The sequence below is a fragment of the Scardinius erythrophthalmus genome (assembly GCF_964197995.2).
Source record: "Scardinius erythrophthalmus genome assembly, chromosome: 6".
Taxonomy (NCBI): domain Eukaryota; kingdom Metazoa; phylum Chordata; class Actinopteri; order Cypriniformes; family Leuciscidae; genus Scardinius; species Scardinius erythrophthalmus.
Window position 1 is genome coordinate 20595914 of NC_138226.1, and position 18978 is coordinate 20614891.

At 37.7% G+C, this 18978-nt stretch overlaps 2 protein-coding genes across 3 annotated transcripts in view; both read left to right on the forward strand.

Annotated features, from left to right (window-relative positions):
• cavin2a (caveolae associated protein 2a) overlaps positions 1–5794 on the forward strand; it is a 15571-nt gene extending 9777 nt beyond the window's left edge. Inside the window, exon 2 of the mRNA XM_081367456.1 lies at positions 2793–5794. Within this exon, the coding sequence (XP_081223582.1) occupies positions 2793–3668 (876 nt within the window). The 3' untranslated portion in view covers positions 3669–5794. The remainder of the gene's footprint in view (positions 1–2792) is intronic.
• A 1426-nt stretch (positions 5795–7220) lies between these two features.
• Positions 7221–12623, forward strand: nabp1a (nucleic acid binding protein 1a). 2 transcript variants are annotated; one of them, XM_081368984.1, is made up of 6 exons: positions 7221–8219; positions 8464–8602; positions 8921–8992; positions 10892–10976; positions 11300–11360; positions 11666–12623. In XM_081368984.1, exons 1-6 carry the CDS (start codon positions 8126–8128, stop codon positions 11866–11868), a joined length of 654 nt encoding a protein of 217 aa, XP_081225110.1. In that variant the 5' UTR covers positions 7221–8125; the 3' UTR covers positions 11869–12623. The 2 variants fall into 2 exon arrangements, with proteins under 2 accessions (XP_081225110.1, XP_081225111.1); XM_081368985.1 differs by having other exon boundaries at positions 7224–8219; positions 11300–11342.
• The last annotated feature ends 6355 nt before the right edge of the window (positions 12624–18978 follow it).

Here is an 18978-nt window from a genome sequence, read left to right on the forward strand (position 1 = left end):
CTCCACTACAAATATGAAAAAGAGGGTACAATTTGCACGAGCTCACCAAAATTGGACAGTTGAAGACTGGAAAAATGTTGCCTGGTCTGATGAGTCTCAATTTCTGTTGAGACATTCATATGGTAGAGTCAGAATTTGGCGTAAACAGAATGAGAACATGGATCCATCATGCCTTGTTACCACTGTGCAGGCTGGTGGTGGTGGTGTAATGGTGTGGGGGATGTTTTCTTGGCACACTTTAGGCCCCTTAGTGCCAATTGGGCATCGTTTAAATGCCACAGCCTACCTGAGCATTGTTTCTGACATGTCCATCCCTTTATGACCACCATGTACCCATCCTCTGATGGCTACTTCCAGCAGGATAATGCACCATGTCACAAAGCTCGAATCATTTCAAATTAGTTTCTTGAACATGACAATGAGTTCACTGTACTAAAATGGTCCCCACAGTCACCAGATCTCAACCCTATAGAGCATCTTTGGGATGTGGTGGAACGGGAGCTTCGTGCCCTGGATGTGCATCCCACAAATCTCCATCAACTGCAAGATGCTATCCTATCAATATGGGTCAACATTTCTAAAGAATGCTTTCAGCACCTTGTTGAATCAATGCCACGCAGAATTAAGGCAGTTCTGAAGGCGAAAGGGGGTCAAACACAGTATTAGTATGGTGTTCCTAATAATCCTTTAGGTGAGTGTATATATATATATATATATATATATATATATATATATATATATATATATATATATATATATATTCTGTGGAAGTCTCAGGACCAAAATAATTTCAAAGCTGTTCACATCCTCAGACTCAGATTTTCTTTGGCAACACTATCAAAGACAAAATGAATCTCAGCAGTCAGGTGGTATAAGTCGGTCATCGTGATTTTGACCGTGACTTAAGACACGTTCTGGGATCAACTTGTTTTGTTGATCCTGGAACAACATTCCTGTCATAAAATTAAGTGCTAACCCTATCCCTACCCCTAAACCTAACCCATAATTATCCCTAAAATCAGAGGGAAATGATGGGTGAATATCACTGATGTAGAAGCACCTAACCCTGGTTTTAAGCCTAAACTTGACATAACTGTAAACTTGTCCCTCAGATTTGATTGGTTGATTGCAGGAACATGTTGTACTTGGTGAAATCACGTTTAGAGCTCCGTATGTTGTTACTTACGCTGATTATTATTGTAATGTTGTGTGCTTTGAGACATGAGGTAATTTAATGCCGTCTCATTACACTTTGCAGACTCTGCTCAGGCTGTGCTTGTGTATTAGAGGAAGCGTGGCTTTGGAGAGAGTTCTGAAGGGAGGGTGGGATCTAATGCTTTCTGTAGCCTCTATAATACTGTTTACCCTAGCTTTAAAAGAGCATAATGGGTGCTTTATAGGATAGAACATTGCTTGCATACTTGCATTTGCAGTTTCATACTGAAATGCTGGCATACAATAACAAATCTGTCATTTACATGTTTAGAGCTTGGACAGTGCATGCTCTAAATTACTGGGAGTGTGCCTAGTGCCCTTAGGAGGGAGCAGGTGAGTGTGCAAAAGCTCCATTTGTGTTGTTGATCCGCCCTTCCCTGAGGGTCAGATCTTCACTTTACTGCTTAAGCGTGAAGCATAACCTCTGTAAACCTCTGCAGTCGTGTCTGAGGTATGTGTCTGGGGTCTGCGAGTGTGAGGGGAGAGAGGGAGATAAGAGAAGATTCTGCACTGTCTGGGTCATAGAGATATTTTGGCATATTTTGTGATTTTAATTAATATTATTTCAGTGATTGAATATTTAACTATTCATTATGTATCAGTATTTATATATCTCAGAATACATGCATAATCACAAAATATGAAACAAATATTAGTGATAAAAATGATTGCATTCAACATATATTAAGTTACAGTTTACCCAAAAATCTTGACTTTTCATGTTTATATATATATATATATATATATATATTCTGAATGTAACTTTTGAAAAGGAATTTGGCATGGGTGTGTTTGGGAGCTAAAATAATATTCTTCTCGGTGTGTAAGAGAGAGATTTGAAAGGGTATGGCATATTTGGTGTTTTTTTGTTTGTTTGTTTGTTTGTTTGTTTGTTTGTTTGTTTATTGCAGTGATTGCATGATAAAATATTTCAAGCAAATATTTAATTATGCATAAAGTAACAGATATTTATATTTTGTTTACATGCATAATCACACAATAAGTAAAAAATATAGGCAAAGTGATAAAAAAAAATATTGCATTCAACATATATTGAGATAAGTAAAACAAGATTTTAGTTTGCATTTTTATACATGAGAGTTTTAAATCAAAGCTTTTTAAGAGACATTTGGGGGGAAGAATAAACCTAAACCTTGTGCCATTTTTATTGCTTTGGAATAACTCCAAGACAATGCCTCTACATGTCTTCTGTATAGCTAGCTGTGCCGCAAACAGGTTTTTCAGCAGATTGCACAATATAACTTAAAAAACAACAGAGCAAACTGACTCATCTCTTTGTTTTGCTTATTGATACAAGAATATTGTGTGCATGTGGACCTTAAACAAATCTTTACTGTACAGTATGGTATGCCAAGGCTGTGGTTTTGATTCCCAAGGAATACATCAACTGATAAACTGTTGTGTAAGTGGCTTTGGCGACACTATTAACATCCAAATGCAGGTTATAGTAGGATTTACTATAACAGAATATCTACACTGTAACCTTAAAGGGCAGGCATTAACACTCTGAACCTTTCAGTCTTTGTTAAATACATTTTCTTTTTCTCCAATTTCAGGAGGACAACGAAATCCCATCCACTCTGCTCACTAAAGATGGCCTGGCCTCCACCTCTCAGGATGAAATCGCTCCATCTTCACCAACTCCACTCCCTGATTTAGAACGCTCTCAAGACGAGGGTTTGCAGACCGTCAGCCTCTCCTCTGATGACGATGAGGAAAAAGGAGCAATGAGCCCCCTGGCAGAGGGTGGCAATGATTCGCTGGTGGATGTGCACGATGAGAGCTTCCCAGGCATGGGAAGCGAACGTCTAGAGCGTTCTCGTGCTGACAAGTTCAAGCGCTCCAGTCTGAAGAAGGTGGATAGTCTGAAAAAGGCCTTCTCGCGAAGCAGCATTGAGAAGCAGATCAACAAGATCGTGCCTTTAGAACAACGTGAGAAGATCAAGAAAAGCTTCATCCCCAACCACCCGAAGAGCTCCTCTTCCAAGAGCTCGTCTTTCCGTGTCTCGCCAATGACCTTCAATGTCAAGAAGGTACGAAATGGAGACGCTGACTCCTCCCAGCAGCCCGGGAGCTCTTCCAGAAATCTCACCCCGGTGGATCTTCCCAACATCGGGGGACCTGACGGTGAGCTGCCCCTGGCTGAGTTACACTCCCCAAGTGAAAAAGCAAACGGAGAAGATCACCACAGCCCCTCCATCCCAGGAAGTGCCGATGGAGAGGTGTTCGTTTCAGATGAGGCTGGAGATCTCGAGAACGGTCCATCTGCAACTCTGGCTGAAGAGGAAGTGGATAAAGAAGATGATGATGACACTGATGATAATGATGAAAATGGGAAGGAGGAAGAGGAGGAAGAGAAAGAATCAAGACCCGCAGAAGGAGTGCCCGTGTCTCCGCCGTCGACTGCAGCTACTGTTGAGCTAACTTCTTAAATAGAGTTGTTTCTAGCCCTCTGACTTCCATCTACTTTTCAGACTTTGGGAAGCATAGTTACTCCCTTGTTCCACTGGTATCTTGTCCCCAAGCTTGTTTAATGTTAGCATGTCTGCTTAAATAGCACATCGCCCTAAATTAACCCCAAATATAATGTAACTATAACCTATTGTGTTAAGTTCAGAAATTAAGCATGTTCTTAGGAGGAAATTCCATTTAGAGTCCATTCCAAGTAGATTGTGTACAAAGGCCCAGAGAATGGTACAGCAGTTCAGACCACTGTCACCACAATGATACACCGAAATAGCTATATTTTCCTGTGGGAGCCTGTGAATACCATGAAATTGACTGAACTGAAATGCCTGAACTCTCACTCTCTATCTTTTTTTTTTTTTTTTTTTTCTTTCTTTGTGTAGGAGAGGCAATGTGTGTGCCAATCTGCTCTTTGTTATGCTGGAGTCCAGACTCTCTTTTATCAGTGTACATAAGATTTAGTATTAAATTGTCTACAATAAAGTACAATGGAAGTATTATGGTTTTTTGAAACAGTACTTTTTTTTTTTTTCGGTAACAGTATTATGATGCAAATACTTTGGAAGGATTGCAAACACCATCAAACATCATTACCATTATACCAAATACTACTTTTTATAAGGTGTAAAACAGAACACTACAAAAGGCAAAAGGTGAAATGTCGATAAAGTTATGTTTTTTTTTAAACATTTTTAGAAGCAATCCGTCTCAAGGCTTGAGTAAGTAGATGTCTATGAGGACTGACAGTAGGTCCTGGCATGGTGGGAAGCGTGTTTACAAAATTTCTGGGGGGAAGCCAGCACAATTGACTGCCATCTCCATAGAAACCTTGCCCACTGCCAACAACTCTCCAATTACTGCTGTAGTGCACGGCAAGGGCACACACACACACACATACAACCTAATGAATACAAGTATACAGTGAAGCAGAAGTATTTGTGTTGTCAAACATTCCATACTGCTGATGTAATAACGTTATTTTCTCCACACTAAAATTTTTTAGATGATTCAGTGATGAAATAAGTTCTCAGACCTGTAAACAAAAAAATGGTGCCAGAAAGACTTCTAAAGTAAAGCCTAACACCCAAGTACCATAAGCTTTTAATTGTTTCTCTGGACAGTCACATCTATCTCACACTAAACTATTCAGTACAGCCTCTGATACACACACACACACACACACCAGGTGAAGAAGATGCATTCCTGGTTCTGATGGATTGCTTCTCTGCAGTTAATTTTCCACTGCCTGGAAAAAGAAGAGGTGGGAATGGATTGACGCTATAGTTTCCACGGGTTAGCTGAGGTATGGAGTACCCGCATGTTCTACAGGTGTGCTGCCTATACAGGTCTTTTCACGGCCCCTCTCGGGGACACACCTCATGCTGGTTTTGTGTCACGCCACGGCAGTGAGGCTCAACATCAATAAAATAACTTCAGGACCAGCTTAGTTTGAGTTTTGTGGATTTTGTCCACAACAATGAACACCATTATAGAAAACATAAGCATTTATTAATGCAACTTAGGCTAAATGTGCAAATCAGTGGAGATTGAGTGTCTCAAATCCTGTGTTCTTTTAGTAAATGTGAAATATGTGGTAAGATGAATAGTCGTTATAGACAGAAAACTTCACTGTTTTGTTTTCAACATAAACCACATGTGAGTTTGGCAAGTAGTCTACAATCTCTCTGGCTCCCAGGTAGATTGAGGAGTCAGGTTAGGCTACATGTAGCATACTCTGATTATTGAGGAACCGGTAACAAAGACAGTGTGAAATATGTAAGAGGGTACGGAGATGTAAGAGGAGATTGTAGCTTGAGATAATGTGCCATAAAGAGAAGACATTACACTTTATGTGAGCTTTTTCCTTCCCTAACAGAGATTACTTTGTACAAAAGGTACAGGTTATATAGCGCAGATGCAGGTCTTATTGGCATCATCACACTGTGGAGCTGAAGGGCGTTTGCTAACAGGGTGGGGTTGTAACTGTCAACTGTAAATCTGTCAACTTTTAAATAATACATTTGAAAAATATTGCTAAGATTTTCATTCAAATGAAATGTTTAGGAGGGAAATAAAACATCCACATTTACTGTATTCTTGTTGTTGTTATTATTATCTTCTCAGCTGCCACCTTAGCTGGCTTTGAGAACTGAACTTTTAAGGTTTTAAGGCATTTAATGGATGATGTTGTCTCCACCGTGTGGCCAAATACCGTCAGTACTACTTCATCTGCTTCTTGGCGATTATCAAACATAAACACGTAAAATGAAACATAGTTATTGAATATGTTATGTTATTTCGTTACTCAGAGAATAATTAGGTCACTATTTGGCAAAAAAAAAATCGTATAAATCGTATTCTAATTCACTAAAAACAAGTGTAAGTCTGCTTTTCATTACATTTCTGTAATAATTGCTTTTGCTTTAATAGCTATTATCACACCATGAGAGTTTATTTGAAGAGCCATATGAGCCATGAGATAATAGTAGTAATAAATAGTGTTTGATAGATTTTTAGACAGTAAGTAAACTGTTTAAAAAGGTTTAAATCAAGATGAAAAAGGTCTAGGTAGTTTATTTTTTATTAACCATATAGGCCAAATACAGGTGTAACTATTTAAGAGTAGGACACACAAAAATAAGAGTAGGACACACAAAAAAGAACATCGGCAGGCGTTTTGTATGGTTTTATATCTTATGTGCAAAAGATTAAACCCGCGTCACGGTGGCCGAGAGGTTAAGGCGTTGGACTCGAAATCCAATGGGGTTTCCCCGCACAGGTTCGAATCCTGTTCGTGACGGATTTTCTTTTTGCATGTGTAAACGCGAGAATTCACTGCAGTGAATCAGTGTTGCTAAACCCCTGCAAACAATGTAGGTTGTTAACTAAAGCAATCATAATCTGACTAGCTAGTCAACCGGTCATGTTTTCACATTTCTATTCGAAAGAAGATCATTGTGACAAAGCAAATGTTATGTACTTCTACATACTCTTTAACACTTATTTGATGTGAACATCAACACGTGTTTAACTATTCTTCATGGATATATTCCCTTAAAATACGGCAAAACAACGCATTGTAACTGCCAACACTCTATTGGATTACTGAGGGAGGTTATGATGCAACCTAAATAACTTTGGAAATATTTTGGAGCGTCTAATATCAAATCATATTACACAACGTCGACAATCGTACGAGAAAATGTCGAAGGGGAGGTTATATTTCCTATCCATGACATGTGGACACATTTTCTTCACGGTGTCCAATCAGATTGAGCTCAATGTAACAAGAACACGGTAAAAACCAACACTTGGGTCTCTCAAGCTTTCGTTCCAGTGTAATATCCATGATACTGGACAACACATGCTGAATTATTTGTGATGTCTGTTCAAACAAATGTGCGTGTATCAAAATCGCATGTGTGTATTTAACAACAATAACGCATCTGTGAACACCCCCGCGAAACAGTGCGATGGTACATCCGGTAGAGTTTAAAGAACCGAACACACACTTGCGCAGATCAGACGCTTTGTTAGTGAGGGAGAGACAGATAGCACTGTGAAATAGATATTTTCCCCTCTTTTGCGAAAGTATTTTTTTTTTATTCTGTTTCTTGGTAAAATTGCAGTACGTCACAAGTAGAAAACATACTATAATTATAACAATTTAAAAGGCCATCAGGAAGTTTCGAACTGGTCATAACGTACAAGATAGGTAGTTATAGTTATCTCGACTGAAATCGTTTTTTAAATTGACTGTCTCGTCGCTTTAGCAGCATTTTAAATGTCGATTAGACGCCAGATGAATGATTTTCGAGTGGAAGGTGACATGAAGAGACGCGATGGTGCTCAGTTTGACCGGCAGTGTGTGTGACTGAACACACTGACACGGTTTTAAACGCAACCCGCAATATTATAACCGGCATATGTCTGAAGAAAACATAGATTTTAACAGCTGTTTGTTAACTTGACGTCGTGAATTGACAGTAGGCTAACAACAACAACAACAACAACAAAAAAGTGACTCAATATAAATTAATCTGGATGCTAGACATTTTGAGCAGCCAAGTCTTGAGTCGTAGTTTTTCAAGGTTTAGGATGAGGTCTAAAATATCTGTCTGGAAAACGAATTGAGTGTTTTTAAACGAGTAGTTTTAATCGTGTATGAGGAAATATTTCCTGCTTTTACTTTCATTCCTTTAGCTCGTTTGTCAGTGTGGAAAAAATGCCTCAAATGTTACGCTAGAAACACCTCTGCCTTTCCAAAAAGGGTTTTGAATACAAAGTTTATTCGCCAAATAAAGTTTATTTGGCAAATAAAGCATCCCACTCAGAGCACAGATTTAGCTTTAGATCAAGAAATCCTCCAACACAGCTGTGGTTTCGCTAGCCGGTGTGCTAGCCTTCACCACAGCTCTCAGAAATGTCGAATATCTCCAACGAAGGTGTGATCTTGATTAAAGATGTAAAGGCCGGATCTAAAAACCTTAATATCGTCTTTATAGTTTTGGAAATCGGTAAGTGGATTCACTGCTGTGCCCCTCACGAGCATTTTAGCACTAGTAACGTTACCAGTTAGAGCTAATTTCTCACAGCTAACATTCTTGAATAACATGTCTAGCTCGACGTCTATTTTGCCGTGTTCTTGTAGTTTTGACTTTTCACGCATCAACCATCATGTATCGCAATCGTCTGTGTGTTACTGTTTTCAGTAGTTTTGTTACAGTTGAGATTTTACTGAACTTTGCTGTGCACGCGCAGGTCGGGTGACGAAGACAAAGGACGGGCACGAGGTGCGCTCGTGCAGAGTGGCGGACAAGAGCGGCAGCATCGCCATCTCTGTGTGGGATGAGCTGGGCAGCCTTATCCAGCCCGGAGACATCATCCGCCTTACGAGAGGGTACGAGACACATCCTCTGTGTGTGTGTGTGTGTGTGTGTGTGTGTTTTAATCAGACCTTTGACGCTTTAAAACCTGTATGGCTATTGGTCTGTCAGTCAAATGTACGGTAAATGGGCAAATATCTTTTTCAAACTGATCTAAACTGCTTTGAGTATCCTGCTAGACTGTGTAACAAGGATGTATGTGAAATGAATGTCATTGACAACCATAAATGTCCTATAAAAACGTGCCGAGTACGCATTTGTTTTAAGGCTCATAACTGTTTCAAGTACAGATGACTTGTTTCAACTTTGGAAATATATTTTTGTCTGGATAGGTATGCTTCAATGTGGAAGGGGTGCCTTACACTGTACACTGGAAGAGGAGGAGACTTACAAAAAATAGGAGAGTGAGTATTAAATATCGACTCTCACAATATATACTCATATTCCATTTTCACTTTGTGATTTATCAGCATTTGGCAATTGAATTGAATTTATTTCAGGATAAACCCTTGAGATGTATCATCTCATTTTCAAGGGGGTCCTGCGCATATGTACAAACACAAAGGTTAATCACACAGTACATATACAAAAAACACAGATACAAACATATAAACAAAACAATACCTCGCTCACCTGCCTTTGCACCCACAATTAACATAGCACACATATTAAAGTATATTGACAATTAATCAGCCACATGCATTAAAAAAAAAAAAAAAAACTAATGCATTAATTATCGATATGCCTTATGACAATGAAACATACAGAATAAGTCACATCTCACATAGAAATGTAAAAGAAAATCAAGATAAAGAAAACAACAACGAAAGTCATAATTGTACACAAATTACTAAATGTTTTTACATGAACCATTTTTATATACTACCATTGGTGTCCCTAATTACAAGAACATGTAGTTTTAAAAAAAGAAAAAAGTGACGACTTGAATAAACCAAATGTAGAAATAAACCTCAAAAAAAGAGGAAGGTTATTCCAGTCATGAGGGGCTTTATATTGGAATGCTCTCCTACCAGCTACAGAAAGTAACCTTGGTACCGTAAAAAATATTGAACATTGGAGGTGTCTAAGTGAGTATGTTGAGCAATAGGGTATTAAGTGCTGTTTAAGGTATACAGGACAATTGGAATAAACACATTTAAAAATAAACAGAATCCAGTGGTAATCCCTTCGTGGTTTAGGTTGCAACCAGTGTAGTAAATCATACATAGAACAATGAGGAGTTTTAAATGGACAGTTCAATATAAATCTGCAAAGAGAATTGAATACAATATTAAGGGGTTTGAGATTGGACTCAAAGGTATTAGTGTAAACTATGTCTGCATAATCAATAATTGGTATTACCAGTTGAGAAATAATTTTTTTCCTGACTTGAGTTGAAAAACAATTAATTGATCTGCACAAAGTGTTAAGACATCCATATACTTTCCTACTGATATTATCAATGTGTACCTTAAAAGTAAGGTTGGAATCGAGCCAAAGGCCCAAATAACCATGGTAATTCGCCCTTGTGGTTTGAAATGTACTGGCACATGAATCTGTGAATAGATTCATGAATTCTGTTTTTTAAATGCTTTGGTTCAGTAACCGCCTAAAACAACTTGATAGGGTTCTCATGGTCAAATCTGGATTTTTTTTATTTTTTTATTATTATTCTATTTCCAAGCCTGAACATTTCATTAAAGTATATAGCAGGGATGTCCAATACTGTTCTTGGAGGGCCACTTTCCTGTAGCGTTTATTACCCAACCATCTTATCAAGGTCTTCAGGATTAAGAAACCTCCAGGTAGGTGCATTTGAGCAGGTTGGAGCTAAAATCTGCAGGAAATTAGCTTTCTAGGAGCTTGTTTGGACTCCCCTGGTCTATAGTGGAATATAAATTTGGCTTTTATGCTTGGTTATAAATTATTTAATTGTCAAGAAATTGCTCTACGTGAGTGAGATTGCTGTAAAATGTTATGACTGACCAAAAATAATTCTAGCTAATATACTTTGCAAAATGTGGGGAAACTGTTAAATTTAAGCCATCATTTGTTAGCTATTATATCATTGGATGTCACTTATATATTATTACAATATATTTGCATAATATGGATTATCAGCTATGGATTATTGACATCAACATGCCACTGAAGTAAAATGAATGGTCCCTTTTTTTAACATTTATACATTTAGTAAATGCATAAATGTAAAAAAAAAAAAAAAAAAAAGGGATCATCCATTTTACTTCAGTGGCATGTTGATGTCAATAGAAGCAGCCTTTATAGCACATTGTCTTGCACAGGTTCTGTATGGTGTATTCTGAGGTTCCTAATTTCAGTGAGCCAAATCCAGAGCTGCTAGGACAAGCTAACCAGCATAACAAGACGGTGAGTCCAATCGATGTTCATGTTTATGCAAAATGGCACCTCAGTATGATGCCTCAATGAGTATACTTCCCTTCAGTCATTTGCATGTCTAAATTTGCTTCAGTTATAATGTAAAAAAAATTGGCTTGTTTTTCACTCTGCCTCATTTTCAAAGTCTTTGTTTAGAACATAACTTGAAAGGTAGGAGTTATTTAAGCTGAAGCAAACATTTGGTTTTACTTCTGTGCATTCAATACCAAGCCATTAAACTAAGCCTAACCAGCAAAGCTCCTGTTGTGCACAAAGTCAACCCAATGGTGTCTTATGTCTCGTCCTCTCAATAGGGTAAAGAACAGCGCGGAAATTCTCCACCGAATCAAAATGCAGGTACTCCTGTGCAGACAGGTGAGCACATATGACTAGTACTTTACATAATCTGTCCTACTCAGGTGACGGATGCTGATTTTGTAGTGGTGGATTAATGGTTTGGAATCTGGGCTGCTAACAAAGGTTGCAGGTTCAGTCTCTGAAATTGGAGTTACTGAGGTCCTGTTCTTGTTTGTTCTTACCGTTAGCATACTGTAAGTTTTGATAAGTGTCTGCTTAATGACACAAAGTATAGCTTTTTCTGGTCCTTCAGTATAGTGTCTTATGTATGTCTCTGATATGATTAAGTCTGCTACCTTTTGTTTCATTTGTTTGCCCAACAGGAAATGGTACTGGGCCAGTATTTTCCAATAACAGTGCTGCACCTGTGCCTCGGGATCCCAGCTTTGGTGCTCCGGGAAGACCAAACGGGCGTGTTCCAGGCAATGGACCGCCCCCAGTAACTGCAGGGGGACCCCCTGCTCCCCCCAAACCCACAGTCACCATTAGCAATGGCAGGGACCCAAGAAGGGCTTCAAAGAGATGAAACTGCAAAACCACTTCCTTGTTCCCACTCCTCCCTAAAATCCTTCCACAAACCACCCTTATAATACAAAACAATACTGCCAATCAAAAGATACGAGGTTTAATGCTACTGTTTTGCCACCTGTGCTTTCGCTTTGTCATTTTGCCAATATTTGCGTAGTATCATCACAAAAGGTTAGAATTCAACTTGTTACAGTTAAAGGTTGGCATACCCTCCGCCCGTTAAGTGCCGGTTCAGTGGCCCACCATTTATTTCCTTTCCCTAAATGTGTTGTTAAACTATACACCCTACTTGAACACTTGATGCACTTTCTTCTCTTAATTTATAGTGAATGCGTTGTCATGTGATTCAGGAATTATTAACTGCTGTTGCAAATTGAGGAAAGAACTTCAGAGTGACTGATGACTAAATGGGTTCTTCCCCCTCCTCCTTGGCCAAAAAAAATTGCCAGAAGTGACCGTGTGAAAGGAAAGGTGATAGTTTGATTGGACACTTAGGATTATTTAATTAGGAATAAATGAAGAACAAAATGTTGGGAAATTGATCCCTGTGGTTATTGTTGTAATTTGTTCTACTTGATCTTTTTAGTGCCATTTACATTGAATGAGATTGTTGCCTTTTATATAGTGCAATCAATGTGACTAAACTGAAAAATTCTGCCTTCTCTTATATACTGTAACACCACTGTGTTCGTTTTGCTATATAGACTTTTAATGTTGTATATAAAATACATATCAATTTAGGTATACTTGTTATTCAGCCAAATGTGTATTTCAATTAGCCTAAAAGTTTTAATTTTCTTTAACATTTGCTGCATGAGAGAAGCTAATACAAATAGCCAAAGTGTTGTTTTCTTGTTTGCCTGTTAACATTTCAAGCTGCTTTGTCTGCAGATTTCATGATCGGAGTGTGTAATGCTCCTGGTAAGGATAGCTAGTAAGTTAGACCCTGACAGGAGATTTGAAAGTTTTCCCAGTTTGTGGTGCAGATCAGTGCTTCTCAACTGACCATGGTGCCCACATGTATGTCAAGTTTTGGAAAAAAAACAAACAAGCAAATATATTTCACAAAAACAGTTTACACACAAGTCCCGTCCCACTTAATGGTTAATACTGATGAAGAGGTAAGGCTACTAAATAGCAGTCCTAAACAAGCCTTTGTTAATACAATAAAGTTAGTAAGTTGGTCATTTAAAAATATACAGAACAAAAAAAAGTGAGAATAAAGTGGTATTTTGTGGTTATGAAAACAAGTTACCATGGTAAATACACATTACTAACATGTACTAAACAATATGGAAACTGCTCCTGATTAATAGAATAAATATGCCTGCATGCAAATCCTTTCTAGCTGACACGACTCTCGACCCACCAATTGAGAAAGAACCCAACTTCTTTTTCTAGTCAGTATGTGCATTGTGCTAGTATGGTAGTGAGTGTTTTTGCATCCAGTATGTCAGATCAGTTGAATCCCTTGCATACGAATTGTACAATATATGATTTAGTGTATTAAGACATGGTCTAATACCATCATTTAAAAGTTAATATTTTATTAGAATTGCTTTTTATCCATGTTTTGCCAGTTTTGACTTTGTTGTTAGTTTGCATGCATATATGAAGATTAGCCAGGTAAGTATTGTCAGGAAAAATAGCTGGATTATTTAAAATATAAAATGCACACCACTATTTTTGTAGTGGTGGGTAGGTGAGTTTATTTCATGGATGTATGTGAAAATGGTCTAAGCATGTATCCTACTGATCATGCTCAGATTTTCTGTGCACTTGAAACTATTATCCAGAGGTGGACAAAGTACACAACTTCCTTACTTGAGTGACAGTACAGATGCTGGTCAAATATTACTCTGTTACAAGGTAAAGTTGTAAAGACAGATTTGTATTGAAGTAAAAGTACTTGTTTTTAAAAGTACTTGAGTATCAAAAGTGAATGTCAATGCATTGTTTTATTATTGTTGTATGTAATAGCCTTCTTACAGTACCTTATGTCTCTGAATCTATGCCTGCCTATACCTACCCTCATAGGCTATCAATATCAAATTTATTTCTAGAACACAGTTCCAGTAGGATTGAATGTGAGATTGAATAAGTGCACTCAATAACGTCCACAATGGTTTCGGACACCCAACTGGCTGTTCCCTCAAATAGTGCCCTATTTAAAGTCTCTATGAAAAGTTTTTTTAGCTTTTAATATGAATATATTAACCTTACTGTTATCTGTAAGCTAGTGTGCTCCAAAACAATGACAAAATTTGCATTTAGAAGACCAAACCCAACATTGAGAATGAAAATCAGGTTGATGTCAGAATCCAACGCCAGATTGACAGTTGGACAGATGTTGTATTGTGGTTGAAAATGAATATAGTTGACGTCAGAAACCAACATCAGTCGGGGTCTGACGTCAATCCGATTTTCATTTCCAACCAAAATGCAACCAAAAGCATCCCCTTAGTGACGTTAGTTTACTACTTTCTTCCCAAAGACCTTGACAGAGTTGTAGTGGATTAAAAAGTATGATATTTGTATAAGTTAAAGTAAAATAGTTTCCGCAAAAAATAATACTCAAAGTACTCTTAAACATGACTGACATCAATGTATTATATCATTGATATCTGATTACAAGCTATACCTATTATTATTATTATTAAATAGTGTTGCGTCATTATGTGAGGCTATATTATCTTAAATTGTGAATCTTAAAAATTGAATACTTTGGTTACAGCAGATAAGATCAGGAAACCTGTGCTTCGGCTTTATCATCAGCCCAGTCAAGCACAAACTTGTGTGAATGATTTTAAAACATCAAAACAAAATTCTTGTTCCTCTTGAAAACATCCCTGAAGTCAATCTCAGTCAGGAACTTGTGAAATTAGAATTCCTTTTGCTGTTTGTACTTGTACAGTAGTTACTCCTCAATGCATACAGTATTTGTAATCTAGCAAGTTTAAGATACTAGAAGGTTCCTAGGTTCCTTCCTCAAACACTAAATCTCCTAAATGTTCCAGATCTGACATCAGTAATTCTCTGAATGACATCAAGGGGTGGTTAAACTGTACTGGCCTAATTAACCTTAGTATAATTATATACACCTTTGAGCAGAACATCATGTCATCACACTTGTGATGAACAAGGAAAGACACAGTATAAACCCAAATTATGGCATTAAAACCCTTACAATCATTAAAGTATCTTTTACACAGAACTGCTCCAAAAGCAACAACAAAAATATCGCAAGTAAGCATAATTGAATATTACCCATTAAACATGCGCTCAAAATAACAAGCCAAACCTTTTTGACAAGCCAAACATGTCAATCTGTTACCAAGGGGTACCGTTCCTTTAAGACAGGGGGGAAGAACAAAAATAATAACTACAATGTACTCACAAAAATAAACAGATTTATTGACAAATAAACCAATAAGACAATACATATGTCAAATCAAAGAAAAGAAAATACATTGTAGAACAAAAAAAACTCATTCCCCCTCGAAGGCTATTAATGACCAGCCAACCTCCTATGAACCCCAATACAATCCCAATTTTGTCACACAAAACAACTCAAAATAAACAAAGTAAATGACACAAACAGAAATCATATTAAATGAAAGGAAACCATACTCAAACCAACACAAAAAATTCCACTGCAAACTTAAATCTCATGCAAATAAATAGTTAATGTGTTTTAAAGCATCAGTATAGTACAGAGAGTACAAGAGTTGGCTGGCATCACGAGGCTGGGAAGTGACATACAAACAAGAAAAATAAAATAAAAAAGGAAAACACCCCACTAGCCAGTACGAGTCACAACATCCATACACATTGCGCTGGAGGCATACAGCGCGCACATATCGGTACTGGCTAGATGGGGAAATCAAAACAAAACAAACTCAAGAGGAACAGCGACCAACTAAACCTAATACAAAAAAAACAAAAACATGATTAGCAATACAAATCAGCAATACACAAAAAGATAACCACAAAACGTATTTATTTAATCTCAGTAGAAAATAAAATCAAGACACATTCAGACACTGTATAAAAAAAACCTCAAATTACCTGCAACACAGCCACTAATCCTGGACTAACTTCCAAGATAGGGCGTGGCCAACGGCCTACAAATCCACACTGTTTGGCGTCTATATTAAAAACAATTCCCTAATTAAGTAAAAGTCTTCATAAATATGAAACAAAGCAATCACTATTTATTTAGCCTACCTGCTCACCAAACCGTTCATGCACAAACCAACATGGACCTGTCACCGGACCGCACAATGTTTGTGTCTGCATTAAAAACATCTAATTTAGTGAAAAAAAGCTTTGTAAATATAAAACAAAAGTGTCAACATTTGCTTGGCCTACCTTCTCAACCACACCACGTCTGTGCACCAACACACAAGGAAAGGCTACCAAACAGCACAATTCCACACAACAGATTGGACTTCCTCTCTAGGTCTCTCTAGAGGGTGCCTGCTTAAATACCCTCTACCTAATTGGCCACGCCCTCCACTAATTGCCACCTCACCGGCTACAAATCTCTGAGTAACGTAATTTACTTAAGCCACTAAATAAACTAACATTATATGTAAAATAAGTATAATGAACTATGCAAAAAGCATTTAGACTGTCTCCAGCAAGTTTGATAATTTCCCAAAAATTAAAGGTCAACCCTTTCGCACGTCATCACATCCGTCAATAACGTTGGTTGGTTTGGATATTAGAACTAAAAGCATCACCGTACTGAAACTTGGGCATCAATCACTTCACTGAATACTTGCCGGCTAAGAAATAAAGTCATATCTTATGATCTATCGGTTTTCAAATCCACATAATTTGAATATCACATCAATGTTTGTCAAAAAATAACGTGCACAATACACAGCGGTATTCACGAGAAGCAGAGGTCCAGCGAGTAAACGCCATTCCTGGAAAACCAACACTACCTGATGTTTTCAGTATGTCATCACAAGAGGGAGAAAATGGTGGCCTGAGTGGCTTCAACATGCTGTCTGTCAGAGACTGTAACATGCATAATGAATGAACATTCATTCAGCATGTTCAGCATAAATGCTGAAATTGAATCGGAATGATTCACACTGCATGCTAAAGAGAATAAACGCCAATCCAACTGAAAAACTTCAGTTAGAGAACATTGTTCAACGTGTTGGTTTTGATAGACATTTTATTATTTACATTTTATGTAAGAACTACGTATTCTGATTCTGAATTTCCTGATTCAAACATTTTCAATAATTTTCTATTCTTGACTGGTTTTATAAATTTGGTAATAGATGAACTGTTAAATTAGTGATCTTGAGTCCCTAGTCATTAAATTTTACTTTCATTTGCTGCTGTAATATTTTATATTATAATATCTTTACTAGATTAAGAGCAAAGACCAGAGTCCGAATTAAGTGTTTGAGGGACCTCCTGTTTGCCGATGATGCAGCTCTCACCACACATTCCGCTGAGGATCTGCGACAACTGATGAATTGCTTCAGCAAGGCATGCTACGAATTTAGACTAAAGAAGATGCAAGTCATGGGATAAGATGTAAATCACAACTTTGTGTACCTGGGATCTTCTATAGGGGCTTTCGCACTGGAAGAACCTTTTCATAGTTCCTAGAACTATTGGCGAAAGTACCCGGATGTCGGCGTGTTCGCACCACAGGAACTAGGAACGATTTTAGTTCTAGGAACTCTTTTGGAGGAACTAAATTAGCTCCTACATTATGGAATTACATTTGTGCCAATAATAATGAACGTAACTTTTCAAGAAACTAATGCAAATATAAAGTGAAACTGAATAAAATATCTGTGAAACTGAAAAAAAAATATAAAAAAAAAAACAGGCAAATTCTTTGACTTCGTTTTTAAAGGGTAACTAAACCCCTGGTCAGAGCCTGACTCCACCCACTGGCAATATTTGAAAAATGCTGGAAAAGTGGGCAGACCCCAGCGGAGATGTGGTTTTGACGAAACAAGGCAGTTTTTATACTGCCAAGGGCATGGTAGCTCGTACCAAGGGCGTAGTGAGCTGGAACCTGCTTACGTCACGTACCACCGCAAACATCCAATAGGAAAATTCAACTGCAGTAGCCACCGTTCAACCTGAAGAGGGCAGCACTCAGACGTTTTTACACCATGTATTGTAGAATTAAAACACTATACCCAAATGTCAAAAAAGTTACTCGAATCAATGAACAGCACTAATAAAGCCCCATTCTTACAGATCATTAACTAAAAAAAGTTGGTTTAGGGTTTAGTTACCCTTTAATACACTGCATGTTTTGCTTACTGTTTTCATATCTTTCTTTCGCTGATCTGAACTTACAAATGCGCTTCCAGACACGAGAGATATGTGCCAGAATGGCGAACGAAAACTCAGGAAGCGTAAACGAAAACTTCAGAAGCGTAAATGAAAACTATGGGAGCGCATTTGTAAGTTCAGATCAGTGAAAGAAAGATGTGAAAACAGTTAGGCTACCAAATTATGCAGTGTATTAAAAACAAAGTTTAACGTTTTTCTTCAGTTTCACATATATTTTCTTCAGTTTCAATTTATATTTGCATTAGTTTCTTGAAAAGTTACGTTCATTATTATTGGCACAAAGGTAATTCCATACTACTTCAGAGTCGGGTCTAAACCAGGACTATAGGAACTACAGTGACGTAAATGTATGCTGATTTGCCGAACGCATGCGAAACACTAGCACCTGCCATTTTAAAAAAAGCTGTGTAAAGACATATTATAGCCTAAATATTTACTCCAGAAACTAACTATACGAACATGGAAAAAAAGTGATAGATTGGCCTCTTAACCTTTACGTTGAGGAGAAAATCCAACGCAACTTTGAGGGGACCAAGCTAAACATTATGTATTTCTTCTAAGCTAGCAACACTGGACATCAACCACACGGCATACGCTAATAACTTTTCATATATATCGTCTACTTTCTACGTATATAAGTCACAACAACGAGTTGTGTCACTTCAGAGTTCCTACTGGCGGTGCGAATGCAACAGGAAACGTACCTGGTGGCTAGTTCCTAGAACTAAGTTCCTAGAACTAACTGGTGCGAAAGCCCCTTATCTCT

Bases quoted from the DNA above. Each gene is read 5' to 3' on its own strand.
- nabp1a (XM_081368984.1), top strand. From the start codon at position 8,126: ATGTCGAATATCTCCAACGAAGGTGTGATCTTGATTAAAGATGTAAAG. The intron at 8,220-8,463 runs GTAAGTGGATTC...GTGCACGCGCAG, and splicing joins CTTTATAGTTTTGGAAATCG to GTCGGGTGACGAAGACAAAG. The intron at 8,993-10,891 runs GTGAGTATTAAA...TGTCTTGCACAG, and splicing joins GACTTACAAAAAATAGGAGA to GTTCTGTATGGTGTATTCTG.